This window comes from Rhipicephalus microplus, unplaced genomic scaffold (assembly GCF_043290135.1).
Source record: "Rhipicephalus microplus isolate Deutch F79 unplaced genomic scaffold, USDA_Rmic scaffold_18, whole genome shotgun sequence".
In the NCBI taxonomy this organism is placed as follows: Eukaryota; Metazoa; Arthropoda; class Arachnida; order Ixodida; family Ixodidae; genus Rhipicephalus; species Rhipicephalus microplus.
In genome coordinates this window covers 11,397,501-11,420,386 of record NW_027464591.1, presented here as the reverse complement: position 1 = coordinate 11,420,386, position 22,886 = coordinate 11,397,501, and the positions used below count along the sequence as shown (strand labels likewise).

The following is a 22,886-nucleotide window of genomic DNA, read 5'->3' as shown; positions in this document are numbered from 1 at the left end:
CCGTAGTGGAGGGCTCCGGAAATTTCGACCACCTGGGGTTCTTTAACGTGCACCCATATCTGAGCACACAAGCCTACAACATTTCCGCCTCCATCGGAAGTGCAGCCGCCGCAGCCGGGATTGGAACCCACGACCTACGGGTCAGCAGCCGAGTACCTTAGCCACTAGACCACCGCGGCGGGGCATACACCGGCACCACCTTGGAGGTCAAAATGTTATACTTGTTACGCACTACAACAGCTATGAGGGACGAACGGGTGCCACTGCAAAGAACTTCGCCCCTAAAATGATGACATGTATGTCATGAATGTCATGGTTTCCATTTCATGGTCCTGCAGCTCTTCCGGTGGTTTCGATCACATGGCATGTTGCAAAACTGGTATGGTATGACATGATTGCATGGCGAACACAAGCGACAGACTCTAACATGAAAATCATAAAATGTGTGTTTTGTAACAACATGGCTACATGCCACACTCATAATGCGCTCGCGGCCATTTCACTAGCGTCACTTATACCAAATTTGGTATTACAGTACGTGAATGGATGACGAAGGTATGTGACTGGTGCAAACATGATAATCATGAGATGCGTGTCATGTAGCAACATGACTACTTGCAATGCTCATGATGCGCTGGTGGCCGTTTCGCTAGCTTCAGATGTGCCAAACGTGGTATTACGTGACGCGAACAGACGACATAGTAAATGACACGTCCAAACATGATAATCACGACATCTGTGTCACGTAACAACATGAGACCATGCCACATTGATGATGCGATCGCGGCAGTTTTCTTAGCTTCACATATGCAAAATGTGGTATTACGTGGCGGCAATGGATGACGAAGTTATGTGAATGGTGCAAACATGATAATCATGATATGCATGTCACGTGTGAACATGACTACATGCCACAGTCAAAGCGCCAATAGAGAGTTTTAGTACTGCGGAATGGTGCTACGTACGCATCACGCAAGCGCCTTGCGTTACGTGGCGTCGTTTGCCACAGATCGGCTTTTAGTACGCTGTAGTACCCGCGTACGTAACGAGCGTCAAGCGTGTTGCGTCATCTGGTATATCAAAGTAGAAGCACGTGTTGTTGACAGCCAATGTGAGCCAATCCAAGTGTTATAGCCAGATTATGGCCATATTTTAAGCCACAGAGCCAGTCAGCGCTTGCCTTCAATGCCGCCATTTTGCAAAACGAAGTCTCGCGCTGTCGCGAACTTGTTCGAGAGCGGCGCGATCAGCTCATACGTACGCACGCACGCATCTCATGCGTGCGTACGTAGCGGCTGCGTACGTAACGCGATACGTGCGCGTTGCGGTTTGCGCATGCACACTACGCAGAGCGTGGCGTCCTTACGTACGCAACGCCGCCACGTACGCAGCGTAAGCAGTACTAAAACTCTCTAATATATTTCGACGTGTCGCGGTGGGCGTGCTTGCCGGTGTTCATTTCGTCACGTCATGCCGGCGTTGCCACACCAGGTGCTGGTCCTGTCAAATACTCGCAGGCGCGCGCCGCGCTGCGTTGCTTTGACGCATGCGCGTTTCAGCGCGTCCGGCGTCCCTCCGTCACGAAAACAGGGAGACGCAGTGTTGTCTTGGTAACGCATCGGCGCGAAATGCAGCATGCGCATTTCGCGCCGGTTGCCGTCGGGCTGCGGGGACGGACGCTGGTCGCGCCTGCCGTCAGACTATAGAGTGCTCGCGTTTTCATAACGTAGCGTCGCTGTGCCCAGCGTGCGCGCGCGTCAACGCTACATTGGAGTATATTGGGCTCTTCATGATGCAATCGCGGCCGTTTTCCTAGCTCCACATATACCAAATTTGGTGTTACGTGACGTCAATGAATGAGGAAACATATGACTGGTGCAAACATGATAATCCTGACACACGTGTCATATAAGAACACGACAACATACCACGCTCATAGCGTGCTCGCGGCCGTTTCGATAGCTCAAAATATACTAAATTTGGTATCACGTGAAGTGAATAGATGACGAAGGTAAACGACACATAAACATAATAATCATGACACGGAAGTCATGTATACGGCATCATTTACCTCCACCTCGTAACGTTGCGCTGATTTTAAAGTGACATATCAACAGTTCTCATTCGTGCTTCACATATAATTGATTCCCACTGTACGTGGGATCTGCCAATTTTTGGCCATGGCTTAGGCTGTCAACGAGAGGTGACCAGATGAGCTATTCAGCCCTCACACCGCTTTCCGTAACCTTTCCATCAAGGCGTTGCAGTGCGCTGAAGTAACGTCGCATGCACCACTCATTCACAAAACGCCGTAGACATATAAAACCGAGGCGATGACGTGTACTGGACGTGGAGGGTGATAGATGTAAGATATTAAGACTTCTCGACACTGGGTGTCACATTCCTGTTTGAGCCCCGAGCTTGGCTGCACCCGAAAAACTTATCAAACTTTGGTACTCTATTCCGGAGTGCTCGACTTGCGGAACAGATTTTTTGTCATCCTTGCCATGTATAGTACTCATGTCACCATAGCCCGGCACGCAACATCTATGCGATTTGCACTTTTTGAGCAACATATCAAGGGTTTCATCAATATTATTGTTAGTTTAGAGAATACATAAACGAGTTTTGTTACTGACTGTGCAACCTGCCTCTTACAACTACAGTTACGTAGCACCACCTGGTACAACACCGCACCTTCGTCATGTTTTTCATCAGCAGAAGACGTACCAGTGCTATTTCAAGACACCAGATGTGTATATTATGTCGTACTTTCATACTGGCCACTGTCTCATGAAAACATTCCTGCTGGTTCACTTAATAGACGTTATGTGCGGTACTGATATAGCCGGTCCTTATGGGCTCGAAGATGTAAATGCAATTAGTGTATTAATATGCGTGGTCTGATAACTATCGAACAATCTAGATTTAGTATTCCATTGCCGTCAATCTGCCAACGTAGCACATGTGGTTAACGCATGTACTGTAGTGCGAGATTGAGGGCAAAGAACTTGTAAGTCTAGATTGTTAAATTGCCAGATGACGAGTTCAGTTTAGTGGTACGCAGACATTGCCTGCTGGTGATGCCATGATAAAGGAGTGTCAGTGTTTAGAGGAATACAAAAACGGCTGTAATGAACGATAACTAGCCTGCATTCTTTCACGCCACGTCCACTCTCTCACCAGCGACTGTCATGCATCCAATCACTGGGCATTCTTTGAGTACCGTTGTTTACAGTCTACAAAATTGCTGCTTCAATCAGTAATACAGCTATTAGAAACTCACCCCTTGTTCAATGTTTTTTCTATTCCCATGCGCAATATGCGAAATTCTTCAAACAGAAACTTCTATTTATTTATATGTCATAAAATTTATGACAATATACTACCAGTGTTTAATGGAGCTGAAACATGAAATGTGACATCCATTTAAAATAAAACTGCACGCAATTTCAACTTAGTGTGCAATAATTTTTTATCAACTTTTAAATACATGTAAACCTATGCATACTTTAGAACTTGTGTGAGCTGATCCGTATTGTGTACTTTTTATTGTTTAATGAGCACCTATGTATTTCAGCTATATAAGTTGCGAACTAATTAGTACCAATGTATTAGAAGGGTAATTGTATAGCTGAGTATGAATCTATTTATATGTTAATTTTCATTTTTCTTCCTCTTAGTGGACCTCTACTTATTTTATTCTATGCTGCATTGAAACGACCACTATAGCTACTTTATGTACCGGTATAAAGAACCCTCGCATATGAAATTTTTCGTTTCGGAAAAAAAAAATATCACGGCATATTGACGGAGTGCATGATGATGAGTGGGGCGAAGCGTCCATCCGTCCGTTCGTTCTCGCTTCCATCCCCCCGTGCGTCTGTATATGTGACAGTCCGTGCATCCATCCGTCCGTGCATTCGCGTGTGTGTCCATGCGTTCGTCCTGCGTCCATTCATTCATGCGTCCGTCCGTGCATCTGTCCGTCAATCTAGTGAAAACTCCAAGTACCCCCATCTCGTATCTTTCCATCATATATTCAGCACACAAAACTACCGCCATCCAGCGGACATTCCAAGAACTAAACGAGAGGTGGCACTCGCACACTTTCTTACGGCCTGCGCTTCGTGTCTGCATCCCACCTTTCACCGCCTCTAGTTCATGGCTCTACACTAGTTCACTATATTCATGGCACTGCGGTCCAATCCTCGCTAAACATTGCGAAAACCAAGGAGGTTGTGCTCAGCGAGTTTAACGTGGCAACCCTTTCTGGTCAGATAGCACTGAAAGTGCGTCCTTCTGATAGTAGTTGTTTTTTTGTAAACATCAAATTCAAGGCAAGTTTTATTAGAGATTAAGTCACTGATACTTGTCTCTGTAGGTTATTTCATCAGAAAGAACTATTTTTATGTATCATTAACGTGCATGGGTTTCCACCTTAATTGAAAAGGATGCGCGTGTGCCGCTCCTCTAGTCTGGTCGTGGAGATGGCTACGTATTACTACTACTACTACTACTACTACTACTACTACTACTACTACTACTACTGCTGCTGCTGCTGCTGCTGCTGCTGCTGCTACTGCATACATTGTAGACGCATGGCCAACAGCATAGGAAGCTTCGTCCCCCAAATCTATGAACCATCTCCCCGAAGGGAACCCTGATGGGATGCGAAGTAACAGCAGTGCGCACAGCGTTGACTCGGTTGAAATGGGCGTCGACGCGGGTGCTGGAAGAACGGTTTGAAGCGTAACTTCGTGTAGCATTTACTCTACTAGTAGTAGTTGTAGTAAACATTTATTTAAAAAAAAAGAGGTTGCCAGGAAGACCAGCCCCTGCAGTACTAGGTGGAGTATCTTGTCAGGGACCCCATTGGTCGTGGCCGCTGTCCTGGCACGCTGGATCATGGCTCGTTGGGCCGCAAGATCCTGGCAACCGAGCAGGGCCACCTCCCAGTCCTCTCTTGTTGGATGTGGTTTCGTGGGTAAAGAAGGATTGAGCTGGCATGCCCATATCATGTGGTATGTGTCAGGCACCTCCGCACAGTACTGGCAGAGGCCGTAAAAGGAAGAGACAGTGTTTAAGCACTGCCGGGCACAGTAAAGTATTGGTAAGTAACCGGAAAAGAATTCTCTCGTCCACCTTCCTGAGTCCTTTTCAGGGTGGAGGAAAACGGTGGTGGGAGTCCCGGTAATGAGTAATTATCTCTCTATAAGTTAGGGTAGGAACGTTCTCTTGTGGAACACAGGGGTCATCGGTGGGCAAGGCAGTGGCCCGCGGAATGAGTGCGTGGGCTGCAGCGTGCGCCACTTCATTGTCTGCGAGGCCCTGATGGCCAGAGGTTCAGATTATTGAACGCGGAGAGGGGTAACCTACTCGCGGAGAATATTTAAGAATTTTGGCAGCTAGAGGTGTTATCCAGCTCACTTGAAAATTTCGGCAAGCTCCTTCGGAGTCTGATGATATAATTTGAGAACTGTCGTGTAATATAGCCACAGCTATGGCCACCTCTTTAGCACGGGTAGAGTTGGTTGCACGGAAAGACAGACCATCCACCTGCCTATCTTGGTGGACCACGCAGCCGTATACCAACCCCCGCGGTAAGGGCCGGCGATGCCCGTGTAAAATACGTTTTGTTTACAGCCGAAGTGGCGCCTGAGAGCAAAAGCCCGCGCCTCTCGACGGCCAGCGTGCGACTCACGTGACATATTGGTGGGGAGGGATCGAACATGAATCGCGTATTTCCACTATTCGGGCACTCGTACCCGCTCCTCTGTGTGGAATTCATGCCGAACGTGTAGGCGATCAGGAGTCGTCTGCCTGACGGGGTCTGCACCAGGCAACTGTATATATTTGCTCGGTGAGCCTCGCGGAGATCCTGATAGGTGTTTACCACTCCGAAGGCAAGAAGTTTTGGATTACTCGAGCAAACGTTTGTTTGAAATGCAAAGATACGGGAGGTGGGACGCGTTGAAGGTGTTTTCGCTCGGCTTCCTTGGCTGGTGTCTCGTCGGTGTTACCTGCGCGTGGTCTGTATTCTCGAACGCGATCGGCGTTCTTGATTGGCACCTCGTCGATGTCGCTGGTCTTCCCCTGCCGAAGCTTGCGTTCGGGTTTTCCTGCTAGCGTCTCGTCGGTGTGGACGTCACCATTTGCAAACGTGATCAGCTTTGCTAACCATCGCAACGCTGGCGACAGCCGCGAAAGGCACGCGCACACTAGCTGGAAGCATGCCGCGATGGCGTTCCACCCGTCAGCATGATCGCACGGCAAGCAGCGGCTCGCTCTCCACATTGTTTTGCGGCCTAGAAGATCTTGGCTCATTGTCAGCGCTGCGAGATTCTCGAGGCGCGCGCTGTGCGCGCACCCATTGGCTCGCGGCTTCTTCTCGCCGACAGTTGAAGAGAGGTGGCGCGGGTGAGATGATGCCCACGTGAAGGTGGGCTCGAGCGTTGAGAGAGGTTGAGAGGGTGAAGCGAGAAAGAGCTGACACGCGGCGAGTTCGTGGCAGGCGAGGGAGAGAGGTTGCCACGCATGCACTGCTAGGTGGGCGTGAGCTACTTGGCACCACTCCAATACCTGTGGCGATGGGAGTGGTGTAAACTCAGGGACAGCGTTACACAGGCTAATCAAAGAGCTGCTTCGCACCTAATATACTTTTGTTGTTTGTTTGAAAAATTGACTGATCGATTGATTGATTCCCAATACCATCGCTGTTCCTTCAAGCGATGTACACCCTCCGTGTGTCCTTGATTGATGGATATGTGGGGTTTAACGTCACAAAACCACCACATGATTATAAGAGATGCCGCATTGGAGGGCTCTGGAGATTTCGACTAGCTGGGTTTCTTTCTCAGTATGACATTTCGCCAACGTTGGCGAAAAGTGTTCGCTAGAAGCAAGCAATGGCTCCTGCTATAGCGTCTCCACGAATCTCAGCGTCGATGACGGTGAAGAAGCAGGCGTTCTCTCCATACAAGCCTTGTAGCGGAACGAGGTCGCAACTCATTGTGCATCCACTACGAGAACTTTAACTCCTAGCTCAACGCAACCAGATTGAACATAGCCACATCCATTTTAAATGTCACCGTGTTGGCATATTTCCAGTTACGGTGGAAACTGCGGGTCTTCCCCATCATTACATCGTTTGCCCATTCTTGTCACTATCAATCATTTCTTCGAAATAGTCGCCAAGCTTCCTTTCAACTCTCTCCTAGTCCTCTGGAATGCGCCTCGTTGTTTGGCTCTATTCGTTAAGTTTTCGTCATGTTCCTCAGAACTTCACAAGGTGAAATGGACTGTTTGTAACTTCCGCTAATGGCTCCTGCCACAGGCCAATTCTTGAACATCTGCCTTCACAGCTTCTGACGTGATGCATGTACTAGGAAAGGAAGCATGCTTTCCCGTAATCTGCTTGTACAACAAACTTTTGCCAAGACATCAGCCTACGGGGATATTTTTATGTCACCAGCAGTTTTCTTAACTCCATTAAGAAGAGCGCAACTTGAAAGAGCACCAAGCCATAGTACTATATTGTTGAACTCTTAACAACTTCAAGACTACAACAGGGGTCATTTACTGATTTAAATTGAACTTAGTTTGTGTTACCATTGACCAGCACCTCAGCTTAGCGACAGCTGTCACCAACGCTGAGAGAAACAGCATGATGTTTTTCTTTTCATTTCAACCATATAACCTTCTGTAGTAAGTTAAAAGAACGCAAAATCACCCAAAAAAGTTGACCCTTATTTGAAACTACAGCATTACATCGTGTCGTGCCACGTCTTCGTTGTTACGGCATTATTAACTGAAGTCGTCCCAAAGCAGTGCTTTTCATTTTTACATGATACCCCGCTGACTTCTGCTCACTGCTTCTAATTAAAGCACACCTACTCCATCCTCTGACATATCTATCGACTGCTTAATGATTTGCGCAGAAATTGTTAAAAACAAACTTCAGTGGGTACCTTATATAATTGGCGATATTCAAGATGTTGAAATGCACAAAAATGCTGAGAGTGAGTGAGACAGTGTGTCCACTAAGAATTTCTGTCTGAAACATGGTACATAACGGCCATATAGATACCGCTAAAATATTAGATCTTCATCAATAATTAGTTGTTTGTGCAATAATATTTGTATGTGACTGCTTAGTGCATATTATGATTTAGGATGACATTACAAATTATTTGCCAAGAGATAACAAACTTTTTATAACGAGTGCATATATGGGGAGCCGAGGTTGAGTGGGGACCCGAGTCAAGAGCTCTACTGCTTTGTGCGACCCTGCGAGTCCGCTGGAACAGCTGCTACTGTTCCTGCTGGCGTAATCTGAGCATTGTAGACTCCCAAAAGGAAGGAATAGGTTTGTGAATGAGAGGAACACCCCGCGGAGCGCAGCATTCCCACGTAGAGTGGTACAAGTTCTATCCCTGGCACCTAAAAGCGAAGGCAGGTAGCTGAAGCCTCGTTCCGAGTGCTCGGGCTTTGGTGTCAGCAGCCGTGTTCGGACGAGAACACCCAAACGTAAGCGGCCAGGTATATAGATACCCTTAAGATCACTAAAGTTCGCAAAGAAATGCTGCAGATTTAATACAAAGTACCTATAATGCTGTCTTGGTTGTCCTTGACTTAAAGACTTTTTTTTCTTTATAATTGTGATAACACACAAAAAAAGCTCAATTTTATAAGCTTTCTCGAATCGCACTATCTGCTAAACCAAGTCTATCTTTCAACTGCGCCCCGAGTGTGCTGTGACGTCCAAATTTTCTCTTCACATGCTTACAAGATATCGTGACGTCAGCAGAAATGCCCGCTCCACACTTTGAGACAGCGGCGGTGCTGAAAGGACCCTAGCTTGTGGGCACTAGCGGTTGATACGGCCCCAGGATGTACTCACTTGCTCAGCCCCCCCCTCCCCCCCACTATCCTATATAAGAAATCCTGGCGGCTCATCTGTGGGTTGGCGACACACAAGCGCCCTCTTTGAATGTTTTGGTGACGCACAAGTGCCTATTTCAGAAATTTTGTTACCTGACATTTCAATAGCCTGGCTGCCACTTCAAGTCGCTAGTATTGGTACTGTAGTGGCCTAACACCAATCAAGTGTTGATGTCGGTAGGTGCAGCATACGCAAATGAATTTCAATATCAAAATAACATACCTCGTCAGTAGACGTTCATGCTTTAGGTGTTTTAGAATGTTTCAGTTTGGAACCTCCTATAATGTTTGCTTTTCTTCTTTTGTAGCTGTATAACACTACCCGCAATTCATTTTCGAGTGTGTTCAATGTTTTCAAGCGATTTCACTTTCGTTTCTAAAATTTTAGCTCGTGTGATATCTACCATCAATGCATACAACAACAATTTCTCATTTTACCATCAAGATTCTTAACCTAAGCAAAGACTGCGATTCAATTCCCGCTAACGCAACACTTGTACCGAGTACCTCGGACGCGCGTTTCGGTCTAATTAGATCGGAAATAGTAGTCGTGGCCATTTGAGGATTCCCGCTGTCACCCTGTTTGAGATCTACAACAAAAGACGCTGAAAAGTTTTCACGAGAGGGTTCAACAATGAAGAGAGCTTGCTTGCAGCTGCTTCAGCGTTCAGCGCCTGAGTTCGTCACTTCGATTTATGCACATTTACTAGATAATTGTATGGGCTGCTGCGAAATTTAGACTTGCAGAAGACCTCCTTTGCCCAGTTCAAACCAATGCGTTCGAAAATGATGTGTGAATATGAAAGCGCAGAGTGTTTTCAAACTGCCTGAGTTTCACATGACAGTTTTTTATACACAGCTGAGTCTTTAAAATCGTATTGGCTTTCGCCCATGAATTTTTTTTCCCAAGACAAAGGTACCACAAGCACGAGAGGACGGGTGCGTTGTAACTCGCTACTTGCTTTCCATAAAAAAAAACCTTCGAATAACAAAAAATGGGTCGATCAAAATGTACGAATATGCAAAACATCCCTTCCCGAATCGCAGAAAAAAAAACAATTAGTAGATCGCACGTATCTTCGCAGTCGATGTTATGCGAAACCTGCACATGGAAAGTGACTGTGCTGTAATTTCTTTATTGACTGGAACGTCATGATGTGGAGCTGGAAATGCATGCACAAGTGCATGAACATGAATAGCCTTGGATAAAACGCGCGCCCTCCGTTAATTGACCGTAGCGCTAGCGCCTCTAGCGGCGTAAAGATGATTCAACCTTGTTGCGATAAAACTGCTATTATATTTGATCAAACCTGAGCTTTTTTTATACATCAATCAGAGCTACGTTCGATTTTATTTAACAGGTCGATGCATATTAGTGTGCCATTAGTGTTTCTTCGAATGGCTCTTCAAAATATATAAGAAGCAAACAGTAATCTTCGACCGTCGTCTGCACCTCACCAGAATGACACAAGACGTCGCGATGGGTGCTGACCGAGTGCGACCCGTTGGCTGGCATCATACCTGGCGGGCTCGTGCTGACCCCTGCCACTACCCCAAACTGGGGCAGATGGGGCATGCAATTTTTGGTAGTGGGGGACTGCGTTCGCGCTCTCCCCCTATTTTACAATCCAAAGGAAGATCTACACACCCGTTGAAACACTTGCGCGGCGGAGGATAGTGCAAGCTATTGAGAACCGGGTTCTCCGATATGGATTTCGACGTGTCGTTTACTTGTGTTAAGTGAGAGTTGCTCAGAGCCCTTAAAATATTCCTGCCCAAGGCTGCATCTGAAGAGAAAATTGCAATATTTGAAGTTTTTTGTGCAATCTCTATTCGTAATATGTTTTCACATTGTGGGTGTAGGAGATGAAGAAATATGCCTGAGGTAGGTAAGGGACTCTATTGATCCTCGGAAGAATCATTTGAGGGCAGGTGTGGCAGGGAAAGTGGAAGCAGGGTGACGACGGGCTCTCGGGCCGCTCTAGATTGCCGCACATTGCTGTGCTTCGGCGACCCTTCTGGCCAGCTCACTATCCCGAACTTTATTTCCGGTTGCTAGCTGCGAAGAATGCCTACCATCGCTCCTGGTGGGCGGAAAATTAGGTAAAATAATGTAAAATTGAGATAGCTGACGATTCCATCCCTGGCACCTAAAAGCGAAGGCAGGTAGCTGAAGCCTCGTTCCGAGTTCTCGGGCTTTGGTGTCAGCAGCCGTGTTCGGACGAGAACACCCAAACGTAAGTGGCCAAGTATATAGATACTCTTAAAATAACTAAAGTTCGCAAAGAAATGTTGCAGATTTAATACAAAGTACCTATAATGCTGTCTTGGTTGTCCATGACGTAAAGACTTTTTTTCTTTTTAATTGTGATAACACACAAAAAAAGCTCAATTTTACAAGCTTTCTCGAATCGCACTATCTGCTAAACCAAGTCTATCTTTCAACTGCGCCCCGAGTGTGCTGTGACGTCCAAATTTTCTCTTCACATGCTTACAAGATATCGTGACGTCAGCAGCAATGCCCGCTCCACACTTTGAGACAGCGGCGGTGCTGAAAAGACCCTCGCTTGTGGGCACTAGCGGTTGATACGGCCCCAGGATGTACTCACTTGCTCCGCCCCCCCCCCCCCCCTATCCTATATAAGAAATCCTGGCGGCTCATCTATGGGTTGGCGACACACAAGCGCCCTCTTTGAATGTTTTGGTGACGCACAAGCGCCTATTTCAGAAATTTTGTTACCTGACATTTCAATAGCCTGGCTGCCACTTCTTGAGTCGCTAGTATTGGTACTGTAGTGGCCTAACACCAATCAAGTGTTGATGTCGGTAGGTGCAGCATACGCAAATGAATTTTAATATCAAAATAACATACCTCGTCAGTAGACGTTCATGCTTTAGGTGTTTTAGAATGTTTCAGTTTGGAACCTCCTATAATGTTTCCTTTTCTTCTTTTGTAGCTGTCTAACACTACCCGCAATTCATTTTCGAGTGTGTTCAATGTTTTCAAGCGATTTCACTTTCGTTTCTAAAATTTTAGCTCGTGTGATATCTACCATCAATGCATACAACAACAATTTCTCATTCCACCACCAAGATTCTTAACCTAAGCAAAGGCTGCGATGCAATTCCCGCTAACGCAACACTTGCACCGAGTACCATGGACGCGCGTTTCGGTCTAATTAGATCGGAAATAGTAGTCGTGGCCATTTGAGGATTCCCGCTGTCACCCTGTTTGTTTTCATGAGAGGGTTCAACAATGAAGAGAGCTTGCTTGCTGCTGCTTCAGCGTTCAGCGCCTCAGTTCGTCACTTCAATTTATGCACATTTACTAGATAATTGTATGGGCTGCTTCAAAATTTAGACTTGCAGAAGACCTCGTTTGCTGCTGGTGCAGATCCATAGAAAGGGCTGTTGCTGAGCTGGATGAAAGCGATTTAGCATATATAGGCAAGGAAATCAATTGGTCTGCAGTTGCCGCCAAGCGGCACCATCTGCTTTGTGAAGGGAAGGATGTGGAGGAGGATATTGTCACGGGGTCGTGACGTGGCCGAAGACAGGAGACTTCGTGTTGGGATTTAACTGTTTATTTGGGCGAACCTGTGCCCGGTAAATGGAAAGTCCAATTACAGCAGCAGTCTTGCACAGATAGCAGTCTCGGACTGATAGCGGCGAACGGAGCGTCAGCCTTCGATCAACAACTGACAAGCGGCGAAGCGCGTCGGCATTTATACTCTTGCCGTCGAATGTTCTAGCGTTATCGCTGGCGGTGGCGTAGGTTTTAGAATATTCTGTACCGTTCGCACAGTGGGCGCGATCTTATCGAAATGATCTACTACAGTCCAAAACCTTCTCGAAAACTGCAGGCGTGGTTTGCGCTGAGAATCGTGTGGTGTTTTGGGACGATAACAAAAACTTGGGAAATGGAACGTGGCATTATGTATAACCAAGTCAGTGCGAAGAGCACGACAATAAAATCGGTAACATAAAATACAGCTTCTCATACGAGTAGACAGTGTAAACCAAGAAACAGATAACTTAAAAAATGACCTGAAGGAAGTTATGTGTGCCTAGCACCCAAGATCAATGAGTTTTGTAATTTTACCCAGAAAAACAAAAAAACTCTCAAGAACCATAACTGTGATTTCTCTCACGGAAGCACAACAACAACAACAACAACAACAACAACAACAACAACAACAACAACAACAACAACAACAACAACAACAACAACAACAACAACAACAACAACAACAACAACAACAACAACAACAACAACAACAACAACAACAACAACAACAACAACAACAACAACAACAACAACAACAACAACAACAAGAACAACAACAACAACAACAAAGGCACAAACAAACGTACAAACAAGCAAACAGCGTATTTAAATAATACTGTGTATACAAATACACTTTTCACGGTGTAGTCCTGTCTCCTTTCAATAATAACTACATGCATATCATAACGCTTCTTTTACGCGAGTCAGAAATAGCAGGGTAATTATTGTTGTACTTTAATCTTTATATTTAGTGAACCTGGGAAATGAAAGTTACATTGACCTACGAAAGGAAGGTTATATGTCGTCATCTTTTTTTTTCACAAGGCCCAACTTATTGAGCAGTTACTTTTTAAGCAAAACACGCCCCAAAACTGCATCGGCCATCTACCTGAGGTTGTCTAGAAAAAATTCAAGTCAATACGTAGGTTCGTAATGGAGTTCGTTCCTCTCGAATTAATTATTATGAAAAACAACTGCTCTGGGCTATCTTTGAGGACGAAATTTTGTAACATCAACAGTTAGCGGGAGTTCGCTCGTACAAATAGCACGGGCTCCACTGATAACAGTAACATGACCTCACAAACATCGCACCCCACTGTGTTGTTAATACAACCTGCCGGCTTCAGTGACGCCGTTGCAATCCATCTCGTCTGTCCAGATCAATCTCTCTTGAAAGTTAGCGCGTGTGTACGTGCACAAGCGCTTACGCCAGTGCACCTATTACAAAAGGCCTGAGCCATTTGAGGATGACTTTAATTGGGCCATTTACATTGTGTGACGCCCGGTGTTATTCTTTTATGTCGCGTCTTGTTGCATCTGTTAAGACGATTCCTTGCCCTACACGAACCCCGTATAGCGCTTTTTTTCAAAAGGGTTCAGGCCTGCTATGGCAAAGTGGTTAAGTTTGATTGCCTTTCGGTCCTGGATATATTTATCTCATTGTGCGCTACGGCAGTTACGGAAAGCGGCCGCGGTGGCGGACCACTACACCACCAAAATGTGTTGTTGTTGTGACCTCTAAACTGCTTTCACTGTCAAAATAAAATAACATAATCTTTACTTTTCATCATGAAGGGGAAAGGTTGACACCCTGCCCTTAACAAAACCCCTTGGTGTATCTTTTCAGGTGTTTGATAATTTTGACAGCGTCGTCGCCATCTTTGATATAGACAAGGACGGGGATCTCGATTGTTTGAGTGGTGCACGCACATACTACGACAAGCATTCATCAACCGCTACCTACGTCTGGTTTCTTAAAGGTTTAAATGGCCACAAAGCGTGAGTGATTGTTGTATTTTGCAACTTCGATTCGCTTGATAATGCATAAAAAGCTGTGGTTAACTACGATGGTTTGACATCGGAAATCATCTTATATCGGCTAGTGACCATATCATACTTGGTCTTTCTGCTCCGAATGACGTATAAGGTCGTCAAAAGGTAGTTCACGAGATTCTCAGCTATGTTGTATAAATAGAAATAAACTACCGCAAAAACGGCACCTCGTCTGCTAAGCAGCACTCATTTAACATTGTGTTTAAAATATATGACGTAGTTAAAAAAACTACGCAATATCCCACTAAATATAACTATGAGTAGCAGGCGAAGCAGCGGATGGGTCGACTTAAAGTTCCGTTCATCACAGGTATCTTGCCCGATGTTAACCAAAGTGGACGATTGGGCCAGTTGGTGAAACATGATCTAAGAGTACTGCGCGGTAGAAAACACGGATGAGAAAAAGACAAGGACAAGTGCAGACTTTTTCCCGTCCATGTTTTCTACCACGTAGTACTCTTAGACCGATGTTAACGCGTCCTTTCAATTGGAGCACACCATGAATTCACTGTAGTTTCTGTTGCCGTTACTCGTCCCGAACTCTTGTTGGAGTACATCACGGGGGTTCGCTAGATTCCGTGCTGACTGGTTGTGCCCTCGTGATCTCCGACGACAGCGCTGCTCTGGCCGACTAGGTGGGTCCTACGCCACCTCCTGCCGCCGGTCCCCTACGACTACGACAGCGCATCTCTGGCCGACTAGATTAGCCCTACGCCATCTCCTGTTGCGTGATAGCATATCTTGCGTGATAGCATATCGTCAACTTGTTCTTCGAAGAGTTTCGTTTCCGATTGCGAGACATGGCAAGACCGACGGCGTATAACACCAGAACCATTGGTTTCAATGTGCTGTACAACCACGGGAGTCTGGCTAAGTGTCATGACACAGCTGTCGAAGCAGGCCTTATGCTTAGCTAAAAGCGCAAGTAACGCTGTGGACTGTGGAGGTGTTAGATTAGGGATGATTATTAGATTAGGGCCAAGGTGTTAGATTAGGGCGGGGAAGGAGGAAAAACTCGCACCTGACGTGGGCAGTGATGATGGAGACGGGCAAAGTGCTGCGATGGAGGTCAGTGGAGAGGCGTCCATCGTCGCTACAGACATCCCCTTGGGTAACATCATTGATTCTGCAGTTGTGTTGCAAATGGGCAGAAGAGCGTGGTCATGAGACAACCGGAGCAGACAGGAGGTGTCGAGAATTCCACAATGAGTGCAGCGCGGAGCAGGGACAACTAGGGCGTCACCATCGTCTACTTGGCTAGATGCAACAGCTACCACGTGTTCATGACCAGGGTGCAAAACACAGCCTTCAGCGACTTCAGCAACTTCAGCGTCTTCAGTTGAAGACCAATGAAGGCGGATCTGACAGAGATGCTTCCGATGTATCCCCGATGTGAACGACGTGTTCTTTACTTGATATGACAGCGGAGGCGGAATGCAGGAAGCCCCAACCCAGGATAAGTTCATGAACGTACGTGCGTTGCACAATCATTTTGATGTGGGGACGTAAGCCGTCGATGAAAACGCCAGCCCGTACACTGTCCATCAGGTTGGATGAGTGCGTTATTTGTGCCACGCGACATAGGTCCTACATAAGGGGTTCTTACTTTGCGCAGCCACGAGCACAAGACACTACGTATAACAGAAATAGCGGCACCGGTATCAACGAACGCTTGCACAGGAACACCTTTAGTAGTCACTAACAGCACGTTAGCCGGGGAACCAGGAGGTAGTTTTGATCATCGACTGGACGCAGTTTTCCCGCCAAAAACTGCTACCCTTAGATTTCTGACTGTTAATTAACAGTGCGGGAAAGGGAGCGAATCGGCGATGCCGAGCGTCGGTAGGGTGATGGAGAGCATCGTATGGAGTCCTGATGTTGACGCGGGGATGCTGGAGGAGACGGAGACTTGTACTGCGTGAAAGAGTAGGACTCTGGAACATAATATTCGGGCCGTCGATAGCTGTCTCACTCGAACTCAGCGTAGCCTCGTCGTTCATCCTGCTGGCGGCGACAGCAGTAACGAGATATGTGACCTCGGATACCACAGAAAAAACAAACAGGACAGTAAGAACGCCACTGAGGACAAAAAGTTGGAGCAGGTACGCCACATCGCACAGAAGCCGAATGGCCACAAGTAATTGCAGCAGGCCCGAATGTGGTCGCAGAAGGCAGAATAGCTGCTATATATGCATATGTGGGCATCAGTGGTTGATCAACCGATGCTGTCGGTGTCATCACGGAGGCCACATCAGCGTATGTGGGCAGCGGGCATGCTGATGGAGCAGACCAGCACTGTCGGTGTTGTCATAGCCGCTAACTCCTGCTTCACAAGATTCCGCAAGTCGAATGGTGCGGATGGAGTTGAGACGGCAGTGGACCGCAGCTGTTCCAGGTCTCGAAGTTCTTCACAGATGATCGTGCGGACGGAGGCATAAGGTGGGGATCGCTGTCTTGTTGAAGGCGGAGCGACTACAACTGATCAAGGTGTTGGCATGTCGAAATCATGCTTTAAACTGTAGTGGGACTGTTTACAGCCAAGGCGTTGAATGCAATCGTGCTGATTCCTTTGAGGATGTGGCGAACGCGCTCGGCTTCCGTCGTATTGCTCTTCGCACGGTGACAGAGAGCCAAAACATCCTCGATATACGAAGCGTATTTCCCGTGTGGATGTTGAACCTGCGTTGCCAGCTTCTGTTGTGTGGTTTTGGAACGACCTGACGAGCATCTGAAGATCTTTTGAAGCTTCGTGGCAAAGGTCGACCAATCAACAAAGTCAGTTTCGTCGTTGAAATACCACGTTTTGGTTACGCTGGTGAGATAAAATGGGAGATAACTCAATATCTCCGCTTCGGTCCATCAATTGGCTGAACTCACACGGTTGTAAAGGTCGAGCCAGTCCTCGACGTCATCACCGTGGAGGCCTGCGAACATGGGTGGTTCGCGATTAAGTCTGGTGACAGTGGACGAAGGGAGGGTGGCCGTAGGCATTAGTAGGAAAGGGTTAAGGCTAGGTGTTGGTTCCGTTGTCGGCATAGCTGTGGGGGTGGCCGAGCGCAATAGGCGACCGGATTGTTGCTCCAGGTGGGGCATGAACGAAGGAGGACGTTGGGATCTTTTCACGGCACCCCCAACACTCTCTGTGACGCAGGAAGACTTCACTAGGCAGGACCAGCAGAGGCGTTTATTCCGGGATGATTGCCTTGGCTCAGAACAGCAACGAATGAGCCTGTCACGCCCCAGAATCCGGCGCTCGTCAAGGAAGAAGAAGGTGGCGTTGGGCCGTGCGGCGGGTGCAGCGCGATTATAATAAAAAAATCAGTTCGAAAACTGAACGCTGTCAGGGCTGGATCCTTCTCGTGTTAGCTCCGGCAGTTAATGGTGACCCGACAAAGAACACACAACCCCGATCACCCACATGGGTCTCGCCTGCTCTTCCACCAATCCTACCGGTTTGACGCCCAAGAAGACGCCAGACCTAGCAGTGCTGCAGTCACAGCGATTCACCATGTCAACCTGCCACCATTTTGGCCTAACAGCCCCTGCACATGCTTTCTGCAGGTCAAGGCACACTTCCGTTTACGGCAAATCACCAGCCAACAGGCCAGGTATTGGCATCTGGTGTCCTGCTTACCTCGGTATGTAGCCGACGACTTAGCTGATATTTTAGCGTCGCCACACTCGAGCCATCCCTACGACACGTAAGACAGCTATCATTTCCCGCAAGTCCGAGTCTCATTAAGCAGACTCCAACAGCTCATCACGGCTACAGAGCTCGGTGACCGTCGCCCATCACAGCTCCTGCGACGCATGCGCCAGCTTCTTGGTGGCCCGTCCGCCCCCCCAAGAGGAGAAGGTGGTACGTGAGTTGTTCCTCTAGCGCATGGTCCCGGTAATCGTAGCCGCAGATGTCCCAGTAGACACACGCGCTCAAATGGCTGACTGAGTGGCGGACTGCTCGCGGGCACATATATCCTCAACGCCGTTACCACACTGCCACCGGCCACCGTTGCAGACCCGGCACTCGCGAGCATCGAGAACCGTTTGGACGCCCTTGTCAGGCACCTCGATGACTTTGTATTTGCGCGTCATCGACCGTCACCCAGGTTCTAAACACACAGTCGCTCCCCGACGCCCTCACGTTCCCCGGAATTTCAGCCAACCGACACGCCGCGGGACGTCTCATTCTCAAATATTTGCTGGTACCATCGTCGATTCGGTGGCTCTGCTCGCAAGTGCACTCACCCACGCTCCTGGTCGGGGAAATGCGACGACCGGCCAGTAACGGCGGCAAGTGGTACTGGTCGAAAATCATGCCGCCTTTTCTATGTCTCTAGTAAGATCACTGGCGCTTGCTTCCTAGTAGAAACAGGAGCCCCGGTTAGCATCCTCCCGGCCACGTGTGCAGATCGCCGTTGCAACGAACAGACCTGCCCACTGCAAGCGATCAACAATTCTGCCATTCGCACATACGGCCAATGCTCTATTACACTTGATCTTGGACTACGCCGTACGTTCCACTGGATTTTCATCCTCGCTGACGTCTCGAAAGCTGTTCTTGGAGCGGACTTCCTCAGTTTTTTCAACCTTGCTGTGGACATGCCTACTCATCGCCTCATTTATCTCAACACCCACCTCTCCATCAACGGTGTACTCTGTACTTCCTCGCCAACGGGACTGCGAGCTCTCACACCTGCTTCATCGTATGCAAAAATACTCGCCGACTTTCCCAGCATCACGAAGCCGCACACCAGAAAGTCACCGGTGAAGCATTCCATCACTCACCACATTGTGACCACTGGACCTTCTGTTTTTACACGACCCCGTCGACTATCTGGAGAACGCCTCACCATCGCCCGCCGTGAATTTGAGCACATGCTGGAACTCAGCATTGTGCGGCCTTCCTCCAGCAACTGGGCGCCGTCACTCCACATAGTGCCGAAGAAAGATCTTGGTGACTGGAGACCATGTGAGGCTAACCGCGCTCTCAATGCCCACACGTTACCAGACCACTATGCACTTCCTCACATACAGAATTTCACGTCCAATTCGGCCGGGTGCACAATCTTCTATAAGATTGACTTAGTGAAGGCTTACCATCAGATTCCTGTAGAACCAGCTGACAGTCCGAAGACGGCCATCACTACCCCATTCGGTCTGTTTGAATATGTGAGGATGCTTTTTGGATTGCTCAACTCTGCACAGACCTTTCAGCGCACTATCAACGAAGTCACGCAAGGCCTCGATTTCGTATTTGCCTATCTTGATGACCTCCTTGTAGCAAGCTCATCCAGCCTTCAGCATGAAGCCCCCCTGCGCATCCTGTTCCACTGCCTGGATGATCACGGCCTCGTAATTAATCCAAATAAATACCTCTTCGGCGTCGCTACACTAGAGCTCCTAGGCCACCTTGTTACTCCAAAGGGTATCCGACCACTGGCCAGCAAAGTGAAAGCTATTCAAAACTTTCCACCTTCGACTCCACTTAAGAGATTCCGGGAATATCTGGGCTTACTAAACTTCCATTGCCGGTTTCTTCCAAAATGAGCCACATTCGTAAAGCCCTTGACCGACCTATTGGCTAAAAAGAAAGACCCGGCTGCGCCACTGGAGTGGACCGAGGACACTGCATCCGCCTTCGACACTGCCAAGAAGGCTCTGGCAGACGCCACCATGCTCATACATCCCCTCCCTGATGCCCCAATTCATCACCGATGCATCATGTGTGGCAGTTAATGCCGTTCTCGAGCAGCATGTACATATCCGGTTGGCAGCCCCATGTTTTTTTCGCAAAAACTGAAGCCACCGGAGGCAAAATACAGTACATATGCCCGATAACTCCTCGCGGTATACCACGCCATCAAACATTTTCGTCATTTATTGGAGGGCCGGGACTTTTATGTCGTTACCGACCACAAGCACCTGACGTTTGCCTTCCATCGAAATCACAGCAATTATACTGCACGGGAGGTCTGTCAACTATGCTTTATTTCCAAGTTCATTGTGGATCTCAGACACGTACATGGGCAGGAAAATGCTGCTGCTGATGCAGTATGCCACATCGATGCCTTGTCGACCCAGCCACCACTAGGAAGAGCTAGCAGCTGCCCAAAGCAACGATCCTGAGCTGCATCGTCTTCGCTCTTCATCCACGTCTCTATCGTTCACTGAGTACCCGCTTACATTTTCTACATCATTAATAATAACGTGCGAAATGTCTACTATTGTCCATCAGCCCTTCGTGCCTTCAGCTTTTAGTCGTGCAATTTTCGATCAATAGCACAACTTGAGTCATCCTGGTATTCGTGCGACCCAGAAGCTAGTCACATCTCGTTTCCTTTGGCCAAGCATCAATGCTGATGTCCGACAATGGGCGCGAGCCTGCTTTGAGTGCCAGCGGGTTGAAGTTCACCATCACACAGTCACGGCAACATCCTCTTTTCGGCCTCCAGAAGCAAGGTTTTCTTCCCACGTCCATCTCGACATCGTCGGCCCTCTCCCGTCATTGCAAGGAGCCTGTTACCTGCTGACATGTGAAGATCGCTTCACCTGGTGGCCGGAAGCGTTTCCAATTTCCGACATTAGAGCACCAACAGTTGCCAAGGCTTTCACAAATGGCTGGGTGTCGCGCTTTGGATGCCCTTCTGTCGTCACCACTGATCGCAGTCGTTAATTTCAATCGGCCCTTTTCACCGCACTTGCCAATATCCTGGGCATTTCACACATCCACACAACTGCCTACCATCCTTCTGCCAATGGTATGGTGGAACGGCTTCATCGACAACTGAAAGCTGCCCTCACTGCTCACCAGCCAAGGGAACCTTGGCTCGACCCCCCCCCCCCCCCTCGTACTTCTGGGCACCCGATCAGCATTGAAAGTAGATTTCGGCTGCTCATCAGCTGAACTAGTAGTCGATGGCGTTTCCCTGCATCTTCCAGGAGAATTCTTCGAGCCATAATTGCCACCTTCCACTCGCGATGCCTCCTCGTACATTCGAGAGCTGTGCACCACGTTTCAAGACCTTGCTCCTATAATCCCTGCCTTCCGACACCCTCATTCTGTCTTCGTCAGCCACGATTTGCATGACTGCAGTCACGTCTTCGTTCGGCGTGACCAAATACGGCCCCCACTAACACCAGCCTATGATAGCCCATTCCGCGTACTCAATCGTACACCTAAGACGTTCACGCTGGACACCAATGGCCGCGAAGACGTCGTGGCTGCTGATCGACTGAAACCTGCGTATATCGCCGCTCTCGCGGCCACGGGATTTCAATCTTCCGTTGGGATGCCCACATCCAAGCATGTCCACTGGGCGACTCCTCTGGTGACTCCTATGGCTCTCGCTCTACGGGGGAGGGGGGGGGGCTGTCGCACTCCAGAATGCGGCGCTCGTCAAGGAGGACGAAGTTGGCATAGTGCCGCGTGGCGGGTGCAGCGCGATAATAAAAAAAATTAGTTCGACTACTGAAGGCTGTCAGGTATGGATCTTCCTCGTGTTAGCTCCGAACAGCCCAATCACGATGATGATGGTTATGTAGAAGTGAGAATGATGAAGTACGATAAATGTGCTTGCAATATATATATATATATATATATATATATATATATATATATATATATATATATATATATATATATATATATATATATATATATATATATATATATATATATATATATATTGCAAGGGGGTTTAATAGCGACGCCAGGTAATAGGCAGAGAGCTGGTACGGAAACAAATGCTCGGGCAGTCCAGCGTCTACAGCTCGTGCTCCCGCTCGCGCTTCGCACTCAGCGATGGTCCCACTAGTCATTGCCTTGCAAATTCCCCACTACAATTCCCCGGCGACGAAGACGAGCCATCCTGGCGACTCAAGGTGACGAGAGAACATGAGGGTCGTAACAGGGCTTGAGGCGACTGACGTGGACCGTCTCACGACCAAGGCGGCGCTTGTCCGTAGACGGCTTGAGCGGTTCAATCACACAGGTGACAGAAATGACGCGGTAAGGGCCCGTATACTTCGGTGCAAACTTGGAAGTCAGTCCAGGAGAGTGGAAAGGCAGTCGGAGTCACACGAGAGAACCGACGGGGAAAGTATTCTGAACAAGATCATGGTCGTGGCGGTCTTTTTGGAGGGCTTGGTTATCGGCTGTGAAGGACCGTGCAAAGTGACGACACTCTTCGGCATGTTCGGCCATTTCAGAAACTGGGCTGAACTCGGAGGCATCAGGATTGTATGGAAAAATTGTGTCGAGTGTGTTGCATGGGTCACGACCATATAAAAGAAAAAATGGAGAAAAGCCTGTTGTTGATTGAAT

At 48.0% G+C, this 22,886-nt stretch overlaps 1 protein-coding gene across 1 annotated transcript in view; it reads left to right on the top strand.

Annotated features, from left to right (window-relative positions):
* The window catches only part of LOC119178587 (uncharacterized), a 53,376-nt gene that overhangs the window by 3,530 nt on the left and 26,960 nt on the right, over positions 1 to 22,886 (top strand). The window contains exon 2 of the mRNA XM_075883551.1: positions 14,358 to 14,509. Within this exon, the coding sequence (XP_075739666.1) occupies positions 14,358 to 14,509 (152 nt within the window). The remainder of the gene's footprint in view (positions 1 to 14,357; positions 14,510 to 22,886) is intronic.